The sequence below is a fragment of the Cydia pomonella genome, chromosome 12, assembly GCF_033807575.1.
Source record: "Cydia pomonella isolate Wapato2018A chromosome 12, ilCydPomo1, whole genome shotgun sequence".
NCBI classification, from domain to species: Eukaryota; Metazoa; Arthropoda; class Insecta; order Lepidoptera; family Tortricidae; genus Cydia; species Cydia pomonella.
This window is the reverse complement of record NC_084714.1, coordinates 21,192,213-21,205,301: the sequence shown is the minus strand read 5'-3', so window position 1 is coordinate 21,205,301 and position 13,089 is coordinate 21,192,213. Positions and strand designations below refer to the sequence as shown.

At 36.6% G+C, this 13,089-nt stretch overlaps 1 protein-coding gene across 1 annotated transcript; it reads right to left on the bottom strand.

Moving 5' to 3' along the window:
• Window positions 1–6,077: 6,077 nt before the first annotated feature.
• On the bottom strand, window positions 6,078–9,343 carry LOC133523837 (piggyBac transposable element-derived protein 4-like). The gene is made up of 2 exons (XM_061859586.1): window positions 6,946–9,343; window positions 6,078–6,366 (listed from the first exon to the last, which is right to left on the bottom strand). Exons 1-2 carry the CDS (start codon window positions 9,317–9,319, stop codon window positions 6,161–6,163), a joined length of 2,580 nt encoding a protein of 859 aa, XP_061715570.1. The 5' UTR covers window positions 9,320–9,343; the 3' UTR covers window positions 6,078–6,160.
• Window positions 9,344–13,089: the final 3,746 nt, after the last annotated feature.

The window sequence follows — 13,089 nt, the reverse complement described above, 5'->3', positions numbered from 1 at the left end:
CTAGTAGGTAGATTAATCATAAAAATACCTATAAATTATAGGAATATTGACTGCGGCACTTTCCAAATACAATCTGACTGACGTTTCCTCTCAAGATGCCAGCCCTTTTCGGGCTGTCGTCAGAATCAGCCAGGAACCAATCCATTAAAGCAGCTGTTCGGTTGATTCAAATAAAAGTCACTATATCGCAGTCAAACACACTCAAGCATATACTATTCAATACTTGACATTCCATCAAACGCAGCCATCATAAGAAACGGTCTGCGACAAATATTTATATACCTCTATATCGTTGTCTAAGCCTCACAACTCAAGCCTTATTGAGCTTACTGTAGGACTTACTCAATTTGTGTAATAATGTCCTATATTTATTTATTTATTTCCCATCACGTATCAATAGGATGTTTCGGATCTTTAGGAGGCGTGCGCGGTGCCGAAAACAACACGAAAAGGCCCTTTCGATACTTCAATGAAATATATATTTCATTTCATTTATTAATTGCATTCCATGGTACATACAGTTGTTATCTTAAATTAAATTGTCACAACATGGACCCTGAGTAGGGTATAGCAAGTTAACCTTATTAACTTAATACTTAAAATTACCTTACCAAACATATTATTACCTATATAAGGGTTGCACCATGTAGATGCTGTCCTTGCCCGTGTCATGCATGCAGAGACAGCACCCACGAGGGTGTAAAAACTATTAGAAGTTGATGGAATCTAAAATAAACTAGTCTATTGGATGAAAGTGATGGACTAAGTACTGGGCTAGGGGGTATGCATATTTCCGGCAGACGGTGACTCACCCCACAAGATGGGCCCCACAAAAAGCGACATCTAAGATCTAAGATGGCATCACCGTTATGAGAGCTGAGGGTAGAAAGATGTCACTGGACTTTAAACATATAGCCAGCTCTCCACTTACGTTTCCACATCTGCCCTCGAGAACGCAGCTCTTGCGACTCCACTCTGGCCGGCGCGGTTTAGGCAAACTAGAGGCAAAAAATCCTGCCGCAACCACCCTTCGGTGACAAGATTGCGTTATTTTATTTTTCTTATTATCCTCTTCAAAATAAAATTTGAGCTTACTTCTATTTGTTTACGACAAATAAATAAACGAATTTACAATCTTCTGATCAATTGCCTACTGATGTGGGTGTGTAAACGCAAAAATCTGTTTTTGTATTCGTGCAAACATCAACAGACCTTTGAAAATATAAGTAAATGATGAATTAGTGACGTGGAAAATGTTTGTCTATAATAAATATAAATAAATAAATATAAATATTTATAGGACATTTTACACAAATTGACTAAGTCCCACAGTAAGCTCAATAAGGCTTGTGTTGAGGGTACTAAGACAACGATATATATATATAATATAAATACTTAAATACATAGAAAATACCCATGACTCAGGAATAAATATCCATGCTCATCACACGAACAAATGCCCTTACCAGGATTTGAACCCGGGACCATCAGCTTCGTAGGCAGGGTCACTACCCATTAGGCCAAACCGGTCGTCAACAAAATAAATACTACCGCAAACTTGCTCAACCTTACCTACATAGACGAATAAAACAAAACACACAACATTCAATTTATTGCCAGATGTTACATATGGAAATTAAGTGAAAGTCGTCCGTGAGATGCGCGCCATTAACCAAGACGAAAACCGTAACTTTTTTTTTATTCTACATCGGTGACAAACAAACGTACGGACCGCCTGATGGTAAGCGGTCATCGTATGGACGCAACTCCAGAGGTGCTACATGCGCGCTGCCGATCCTAACACCCCGCATCCTTGTTGAGCTCCGGCAACCTTACTTACCGGCAGGAACACAGTACTATTAGGAGGGCCTGATGTTATTTGGCTGCGATTTTCTGTAAGGTACTTCTCCAGGTGAGCTCTTCTTTAGATCTGAAATGACATCCTCTGTGCTGTACCCTAGTGGTAGTCCGAGATGACGTTCACAGTACCCATACCACTACTCTTTTGGACCATGGAGAAATAAGAAGTAATAGAGTGCTCACTCCATACATCACTTTTGGTACCAAAATGCTTATTATTTTCGCAGTCGTATTAGCGAAACTCTCATTAGGTACTGCTACTCGACAATAGATATCGCGGCAAACAAAAAGTCTAATGCTCAACGATTTTCCGCTAATATTATAAACAGAGTAAGCGTAGGAGTTGAAAATAGAGTTCCGGTTACTCTAGTTATAATATTAGCGTAAAATCGTTGAGCATTAGACTTTTTGTTTGCCGCGATATCTACACTGAAAAAAATAGATAGCCGAACTGGTTTTGTAACTTTACTAAATAACTAAACTACGGTTATAATAAAAAACTTTAATAAACTTTGCATAAATTTACAAACTTATTTTGTAGTGTATACCCAGTACCTGAACACTGATAGCCAAACACGGTTTTGTAACATATAACACATAGTTCGCAAGTCCCAATTTTTGTGTAAACAGTAACCAAAATTTTGTTACAGTTATGCAAACATTTCTTTCAGTGTATTGTCGAGTAGGAGTACTGTGAGTTCCGCTACTCGATGCTAGATATCGACTGCGAAAATAATAAGCATTTTGGTACCAAAACTGATGTATGGAGTGAGCACTCTATTACTTCTTATTTCTCTATGTTTGGACGTAGTTTAAGGACATACCCGGCTCCAAAAAATCGTTGAGTCTGAATCAGGTTTTCTCCGTTCAATAAATGGTCAGCGCCATCAATTGGAAAAATGTGATTTTATTCTATTCGTCCATGATTACTTGACATAATTAGGTACTTGTTGGCTTATACGTTTTCATAATTCACTCGGATTACAAACAAACCAATTCACCCCAGATTCATTAAAAAAAATGTGTGACGAAAAATTTTGATGATCCCTCTAATCATATCATATCAATTATTTATTTCGAGATAACAGTGAAATAAATTAATAATATTTCTTTAACGTGCGGTTACATTATGTTGCAAACGCCACGATGTGCCTAATATACTTATTCCTACATAAAATAACTCTTTTTTGGCATATCGCATTTTTTGGCGTTTGCGTTTTGCGTGGACTTGTTTGCGTATTGCGTTGATTATTTTGCAGTAATCCAATTATTTTTTAATTCAAAAGTCGAATACACATCCCAATTAATTAGAAATCGATTTCGTTCATGACTAGCTTCAATTTCATATTCACTGATACGAAGCGTATAATCCGTCGATTGACATTTAAATCTGCCAATTACAAATTAAACATACCTAATTTATAGGTATCGAAACTGTAGATATTTACAGTAGACAGAGTCCATGATATCATGTAAACTTCCAACTACTTACTTAAATTGCTAACAATTTATATATACATCGGGGATCTCAGAAACGGCTCTAACGATTTCGATAAAATATGCTATATCGGGGGCAAAAAATCGATCTAGGTCTTATCTCTGGGAAAACAGGCATTTTTGAATTTTTATGTTTTCCGAGCAAAGCTCGGTCTCCCAGGTACTGACCATAATATTGGATTGCAAAAATATGCTGACTTCAAAATACGGATTGTAACTTCTTTGTAAGATATAACCCATTCTACTTACTCCGTTGGCTCAGCGACCCAGAATAAGACTTGGCCTCCGACACAAAACAGCGCCACTTTTCTCGGTCCTGTACGACTTCTCGCCAATTATTGACTCGAAGTCAATCCTCCACCATGTCGCTCCAGCGATACCTGGGTCGTGGGGAAATAATTGTTCTAGCAATCCATAAATTATTAAGATGCTTGCAAGTTATCGATGCATTTATCTACGTAGTCTAATGCGGGTAACTTAGCCACGATATAAATTATTCTTATCACCCTTTCACCTCGCAAAGTTTGCATACCTACTCAAAAGGTTCTTGATATCCGAAGTTAGAAAGTTATTGCAAGTTGTTGAATGATAAAAAGTTTTTGAGATTGTGGAACGGTACATGCATAATATCCCCAGGATAGCCCTCAGACACGCGTCAACGCGATCTGTTGGCTTTGCCAGCGGGACGCGATGTATCGCGCCTGAACTCCCCGCTGCTCCGTGCCCTCACACAGTTGAATGCTCTCTTGGCATCAGCACCCGAGTGCGACCTGCTTGCGTGGCGAAGGGCGGCTGTGAGAAATGAATACCTGAGATTCTGCGAGGTTATGGGTGCGAGGCCTACATCTGTGAAACTGTAATTATTGATAATAATTTGTAATTGTCTTATTTGTAATTATTTCGACGACCGGTTTGGCCTAGTGGGTAGTGACCCTGCCTACGAAGCTGTTGGTCCCGGGTTCAAATCCTGGTAAGGGCATTTATTCGTGTGATGAGCATGAGTTTTCTATGTAAGTATTTATAAATATCGTTAATTATCGTTAATTATCGTTGTCTAAGTACCCTCAACACAAGCCTTATTGAGCTTACTGTGGGACTTAGTCAATTCGTGTAATAATGTCCTATAATATTTATTTTTTTATTTGTTTGTTTCTGATGGTTATTCGTAATAATGTATATGTACCTGTTTGTTGTATGCTAATTTTAAGTTTCATGGCGCATTGCATACGTCTCTAAAGTTATAGAAACATATTCAATATTTGATTTTATATTTATATATATACATAATACCTATATATTATAGTTATCAGAGTACTGTACTTGTTCTTTATTGTATCTTCTGGCCGAAGGGTGTGGCATAATTGGCTACTTGACAGTTTTTAGTAAACAAAGTCAATCAATCTTGATTTTCCTGAGGATCATATGTATATATAGGACTCATGGCATTTAAGCAACACAAAGGTCAGAAATGAGAGTTAAAGTCTGACGCTCGCACTCGACGATTGAAACGCCTCTAACAAAATGATATTGTATTGTGACGTAACTGGAAGATCAAGAAAATTGCTATTTTGACCCTGAAATATTGCGTTTATGTATATAGTTGTCGTACAACTTCTATTTTAATAAAATGTAAGGAATCGAAGGGTATCATTTTCCTAATCTCAATATCTTTTTAAATTCCACTTTTATATGATGGATGCCTCATTTTCTACCCATTTAGCTAAATTTTATTATAATAATCAACATATTATATCAACTACCCAATCATTGTGGCCAGTTCATGGATTATGATCACATCATAAAATTCCATTTCAAAATTGGTCCCTTCATGATATAGGTTAGATTAAGTTTGAATTTGTCATCATGTAGCCAACTGATCATCTCATGAAATGATTGCCACATCATGAACTAATCAATAAAATCTGGCCATGACAAAGTAACAATATCAAAACTAACAAATATTGAAATCATTTGAACCCCGATAATCTTGAAATCGCTTCATAAACGTAACACACTTTAGAGGCTTCGCATATCAGTAGTTATATAATATATTACATTATTGAATAGTAGTTGTAATATTAATGTGATACTATTAACTTAATTAACCTAATTTATCGAGGGATCGATTATAAAATTAACATGAATATCTAACTCAATGACTGAGCTAATGAGGCTTTTGGAGCTAATGAGGGTTTTTTTATTATATCATAAAGTATTCATTATCCATTAGCATTTATATAGCGCTGTGTAGAGATTATTGATCTCTTAACCATTATTAAAATCGACAAGTCCACATCCCTTAGAACATGCTAGAAACGTACACATACACATTTATACGCACACATAGCTTGTCCACCACCAAACGGCTTAACACGTTCGCTGCGGAACTAAAACTGACGTTTTTTTATATGGTGCGTTAAATGGCCGATTGGCCTGATACTCAATGTTTACGCCGCGGCGATATGGGGCTCATTGACCTAGTAAGGTATCGACTCATATAAATGACTATAATTATACAAAAATGGAAAAATGTGGACACATCCCTATCAATATCGATAGTCGACGAGTTGGTGGTTACAGTACTTGCTTCGCCCCGGGTTCCTACTATTTACTTGAGAGATATATACAAAAATACATGTAAGGCCTTGTAACCCGATGACGCACTGAATAATAGGTTTATTTTAGGAAGTATTAGTGATGGGAAATAAGTTATCGACATATCCTTTTTATATCATTTATTAAAGAATCAAAAAAAATAGACAGCCAGTATTATTTTTCACATTATATGTGAAAAATTAATTAATTACATGTGAGTTTTATAGAAACATGACAAGCAGTATCCTTTCTTACATTCTACGCAGAAAGATTTTATTTTCTTTACTTTTCTATTTGCTTCTCGGCTGTTGAGTGTACCACGCAGCTTTTGGTAGCAGCCGGCACAAATTCTCCTCTTCTCACCTTTCTTTTCGAAGTTGTGTTTTTTCTTTAAGACTACCTCATTTTGACCATCTGAAAGTAAATAATATATATTATTAATATGGCATTATTTTTTCACTAATAATTCTTGCCTTACCCACCAATTAACTGTAAGGCTTGTTTTGCGGGAACTAGATTTACATTGCGGGATCTATTGCCATACTAATATTATAAATACGAAAGTAACTACCTATCTGTCTGTATGTTATCTCTTTACGCCTAAACCGCTGGACCGATTTTGAAACCTGGGTAGAAGCTAGTTCTGTATATAAATAGATACATAATATTATCATATAACTGCATGAAAATTACTCATGATATTATTAAATAAATATTTCATACAATACTAATTATGTATATGCACTTATGTCATAGTTGCGTAAGTGCCAATGTAACTAATTGAAATACATTTTAATTTAATCCAATTTGTAAGACCCAACAACTGTTTGAGCGAACATAGAACTATTATTGTTTTGTCAAAATAAAACAGAGCTTGATCTTTATAAAAATTATATATTAAATTAAGAGCAATTTTAATTCGTTACGTTACCCTCATAGTTGCATTTGCCTCGGGTGACCTTAAATGATTGAAATAATAAATAATAGACTTACCTGAGTTAGTATCCGTGATTGGCGTTTTGGTATATGCTGCTATGATCGCTTCGATGAAATCTTTCTTTGAAATTGGAACTGGCTGCCGAATATTGTAAACCACCCAGCTATTGACCAAAGCTGTCCCAAATAGCAATTCAAGCATGACTTTACGAAACCACTTGATTCCTCTCTTTAGGGTTGTGTAGTACGATGACATCTGGTCACTAAAGTCTATACCCTTTTTATTTTCATTGTAGGTCATGATGCACTGTGGTTTTTTAATTGCTTCTCCGGTAGTACGTCTTATCTTACCGGTGTCCTTTATCATCAAATCATGATCCCGACATGTAGAAATCATATTAACTGGTCTCTTATCCACCCATTTTATAATTCGAACCCCATTCTCATTCATTGCACCAGTTATTTGGCCTTTTTTTAGTTTTGATGCTACTATGCGTTTTGGGAGACCTTTCCGATTTGGACGCAAAGTACCACAAAGGAATGTTTTTTTGCGTATAAGCTCCTCTGCAAGATCTATTGAATTGTAGAAATTATCAGTCACTACGGTTCTTCCTTCATTTTCAAGGCCCCTTATTAATCTTAAAACAGTCTCTTTTCCGTGATTTAACTCTCTGCCATTATCACCTTTACCAGTATAAACATTCACGTTGAAAGTATACCCATCCGGCGTACATAATTTGTACAGCTTCACCCCGTATTTATGGGACTTACCTTTTAAATACTGTCGAAATTTTAATCGTCCCCGCCATGGTATCATCGATTCATCGATTACTAAATACTTTCCGGGTATTAAGACCGTGTGAAATCTCTGAAGCAGCATAGAAAACACATCTTTAATTTTAGCAAGTTTATTTCTATCATCAGGGTCCTCTTGACTAAAGTGCCAAAATTTCAAAATTAGCAGAAATCGGTCTCTCTTCATAGCTGAAACCACATACTGATTTCTATAAATACTCTTTCTCGACCAGTAATCATTTATGTGTGGTAGTTTTACTAAACCCATCACCATAATCACGCCCAAAAACTTTTTCATTTCCTCTTGATCTGTAGGAATCCAAGCTCGAACTCGTGATTTGGGCTTAACTTGATTACCTGCTATGAATTTTTGGGCATAATTATTTGTTTCTACGACCATCTTAGCAATAATATCCTTTGTAACAAATAAATTGTAATAATCTTCAGGGGTGACTGCATCATCGGGAATGTTTATCTTACAATTTTCAGTGAATTCTTCGAAATTAGGAATCGTATCATCAATATCTTGCCACTCATCTTCGCCCATAGAATTTGCTACTGGAGGAATTACGTTGGGTTGCATTTCTTCGACATTTTCGGAATCATCTTCACTAACCGAGAAATCGCTTCCGGAAGAAGTGCTACTGGTATCTGATTGAGAACTGATTAGATTTGGGTTAAAATCTTCATCCGTGTCCGAGTGGTCTTCATTGGTAGGTTCTATGTCAACCGATTCCCCTATCTTACGAGCAGTCTTATCAAAATTTGTGGAATAGGCTGGAGAGGCTACATTCACATTATTAGAACTGGTCTCCAAAAACGATTCGTTTTGATAGTTTTCAAAAGATGGTCCTGCTGCTATATTATCAATTGCATCATTATTTAACGGACTACGAACGGTCTTGCGAAGATTTGGGGATTGGGCTGGAGAGGCTGCATTCATGTTATTAGAGCTGGTTTCCAAAAACGATTCGTTTTGTTGGTCTTCAAAAGATGGTCCAGCTAATAATTCATCAATTGCATCTTTGTTTAACGGGCACGGAAGAGATTTTGCACACGATATATCGCTTACGGAACTACACCTGCTTGTCAACGTCGACGCGTTTTTAGTGTCATAGACTGCCGGCGAACGGAAAATGGATTGAGTTTGTGGGTTGTTTCTTGGTAACGTTTCAGCATTTTTTAAAACTTGTAAGGTTTTACCAGTACTAGGGCTCACGTAAATCGACTCTTTGTCACCTTCGTTCAACAGTTGTACTTTCCGGGCTCTAGGGGTATTTTCTAGATCGGTTTGAAATAACGGTTTCAAATGAATAGGAGAAAGTCGGCTGGTGTCAGGCTCTGGCACATTATACTTGCGTTTTTTAGGAGCGGTAATTGTAATTGTGCTCGCTGTTCCTCTACTCACGTAGTTCCGCTGTAGCTCTGGGACAGTTTCCGGTTCCTTACTTGGCCCAGGATTGACGATGTTTATTTCGGATCGATTTTGCTGCGAGTCATTATTTTTTATATTATTTTTGATAAACACTTTTCTCCATCTCGATTTGTCCGCATCAGAATTTTCACTTTCACTGTTTTCATTTTGCTGAAACGATAATTCCAGCATTCTTCTGCACCGTTTATTTGACCGAAGCATAATAAATGATAAAACACCATGAACTATCACAAAAACGTAAACAAACACTTGAATAGTGCACTATCGTATTTACGTCTATTCCCGCTAATGATGTCACAACACTAATCGGAAGTAAACTATTCTATCACCTACAACAGTGCGGGAAGGGGTGGAGAGACCTTGTGATCTATGTCGGGCCTTACGGCCTATTACCCGCAAGGAATCGAAAAAAATATTAATCAGTGCGTTATCAGGCCGAAAAACCTTACCACAGTTTTAATGCTTTATTTAGTAGCCCTTAAAGTCCTAAACTCAAACCTATACTTGTCTCTTTTGTACATATAGAAATTCTCATTATACACCCCCCCGCACCACGGGAAGTTCACCGTTTTTCGCCTCCGCACGGAGTGGGAGTACATGCATAGGGCATTTAAGCCTTATATCGCAGCGAACGTGTTAAGTATTAAATTTTTTACTGAAAACAAACAAAGGGGGCCTTGCGCTTAACGATACTTGAAGTATGCGGAATGGAGCACACGTATATGATCATTTTATAAGTGCGAAAGAGACAGATATCTAATTCAAAAACTTAAATATACTAAAACTAGGTCGGCGGGCTACTAAATACGAAATGTTGCATTTAGGAGACAGACTAGCCTGTAGATTCGTATAAATTCCCCTCATAAATTGATTTTCACATGACTTTAATAGTAACTGTCGACTAAGGGTAGCCCCCACACTAGAAAGAAGAAAGAAAGAAAATACATTTATTTAACGCCACCACACATTACATTTGGAAAAAAAAGAACATACAGAGAAAGAAAAACATGGATGCTAAAATAGGATTCCCACTCAGCATAATGCCGCGGCAATCCGTGGCACTAGTCTTTTGAGCGTCGACATTTTGTCAGCGCTTTGGAAAATGGCGTTCTGCACAGTTGCGCCAACTTTGCGTGGGGTGGCCCTAAATCGTAAATTAACGTGTACGTTCGAATAAATCGACGCCAGTAGGCAGGTAATTCCAACTTGGTAATGAAGTTACTTCTCGTTAACAGTTCACTTCGTGAAATGCAAAATTTGATTTTTGAGCGAGATTTCGCTTATAACATTGTAAGGTCTCTCAAAATATTATTACGTGAGGCTAATCAGAAATATTACGTGATTCGAAGCAAAGGTTTTTTGAATGTGTAATATTATGCGTAAAGTTGAAGAAAAATCACAGATCTCCAATTCATAATTCATTTATTGCATATTAATCATGTAGTACAAAACAGGTATTACATTAGGGTAAGTAGACACATGGTTCCTGTTAGGGCACAGCAAGTATTTCTTTAAAACTACATTAAAATAAAACTAGGAGGTGCAGGCACATAGGTACATAAATTAAAATTAACGCAATTTGATAGGTACTTATGTTAAAGGCATAAGATTAAAGGCTTATAATTGATATTTTATTATTATTTTGGTATATACCTTCTTATTTCTTTTGTCATATAATTACTTATCTGGGTATGATTTTTGATAATTTCCATTAATTTATTGTTATTTGTTTAAATACACTCCCAGAGTACCATTAAAAAATTAGCATTCAGTATATTCAATTCAATTAATCATTATGTAATATTAAAAGCATATTTAATTTAATTTATTGTTATACAATATTTTATTTGGCAAAGATTCAGCATTAATGTACTCTATGGAATAATAATAAAAAATTGAGGAGCAAATTTTTGAACACTTTATGATTTTTATTCTTAAATATAATTAATATATGCAAATGGTAGCTATCACAGATAAACTATTGAATGAGTGTGAAAGAGACAGATTAGAAATGAAAAAAACGTGACCACATTATTTGAGCTGCAGAGATAGGTGACCCCTCCAAAGACGGATTATATGCAGGAGCTCACCTCTCTCTGCACCTGACTGTACCAAAACGTAAGATTGATGGACTGGAAAATATGAAGAGCTGCTTTCAAGAGGTACAGTTGGCAATAAAATCTTGGAATATATACAGTTACAAAAGCAAATATATACATAATTACATAATAACCGGTTGACGACCGGTTTGGCCTAGTGGGCAGTGACTCTGCCTACGAAGCTGATGGTCCCGGGTTCAAATCCTGGTAAGGGCATGTATTCGTGTGATGAGCATGGATATTTGTTCCTGAGTCATGGGTGTTTTCTATGTATTTAAGTATTTATAAATATTTATATATTATATATATCGTTGTCTAAGTACCCTCAACACAAGCCTTATTGAGCTTACTGTGGGACTTGGTCAATTTGTGTAATAATGTTCTATAATATTTATTTATTTATTTATAATACATATTATTTCGGAATTCAATACTTCCAATGACATTTGACATCATTTTGATTTTGGTCGCACCTTTTCGCATGAGTATTAGTATGAATAATAAGCTAGTACTAATATGCAAAAAGAAAAGAATTTCGTATACAGGCATATTGTCAAAGTCAATGTTGTAGTCAACTATAACTGCCATCTTGCGACACAGGACTAAAACTCTTAAAATATCATATGGCTATTTGACCCATGTTCTTTCACAAATATGTGTTAAATATCAAACGGTGTCGCCATCTACTCATCTCATCTATCTACCAAAGGTATTTCGCCATCTATTCGAGCATAATTTTTCTAGATTTTTCGAGGCACTTTTTCTAATACTTTATATATATATCTTATACGTAGTTATATATATATTTGCTATATACACCGCCTGTACAAAGAACGGCACTGGAATTTGTCCATGAACTTTACTGTACCTAGACTTGATTTAGGTTGTTAACGCACGGGTGCCGTTCTGCAGATTTTCCGAGGCACTGGTTGGACATAAAAATTCAGCTTGATAAATAGTCTAAAAATTTTATAACGGTGACTAGAGCTGTACGTATTGTTTTCCAGAAAGTCTGCAAAAATTCTGAAGAAGGAAAATTGCACGATGTGTGATGAATTTTATAACGAAACTTAGTTAAATAGATGGAAAACGAGAATACATTGGACACAAGAAATGAAAATGATAATAATTACATATCAAAGATTATAATAGTTATTTATGATACAATATATGGACATAGTATTTCACTCCGTCCCACCGCCTACAGCTTTATAAAGCGCAGGGGCGTCCACACATGGAATACTGTTTTCAGTACCAGTTCCTCCCTCTGGACAGCATCCAACGAAGAGCGACTCGAGTTTTCGACTGTCAGTGTATTTCGGATCGTCTTGACACATTGACGCTGCGTAGAGATGTGGCCTCGCTCTGCATTTTCTATCGCATGTATAACGGGGCGTGCTCCGAGGAAATGTTCGGATTAATCCCTGCCGCTTCTTTTCACAGTTCCATCCTCGCCACTTAGATGGTTGGCAGTCCACAACTGTGCGTTTCTCCAGGACTTCCACCTCGCACAGCTAAACTGTGGAATGAACTGTCGTCTGCGGTATTTCTGGACCGATACGACCTTCAAACCTTCAAGAAAAGAGCGTACTGCCATCTTAAAGGCCGGCAACGCACTCACAACCCCTCTGGTGTTTCCATGGGCGGCAGTAATCGCTTACCACCAGGGGATCCGTCTGCTCGTTTGCCTCCTCTATCATAAAAAAAGTGCGGAAAGTAGGAAAGTCGCAACGAGTGGTGATAAATTAAAACACGGTTATATGTTGTGTTTTAAATCGACACGAGTTGCGAATTTCCTATTTGCACGTATATCCTACAATGTTTTACAGTACATATGGAACTTTAAAAAATCATAAACCTCAGTATTTTCAA

Excerpts from the sequence above, each read along its gene's own strand:
- LOC133523837 (XM_061859586.1), bottom strand. The coding sequence starts at position 9,319 with ATGCTTCGGTCAAATAAACGGTGCAGAAGAATGCTGGAATTATCGTTT. Across the intron at positions 6,367-6,945 it reads AATCACGGATACTAACTCAG|ATGGTCAAAATGAGGTAGTC; the intron begins GTAAGTCTATTA and ends ATTTACTTTCAG.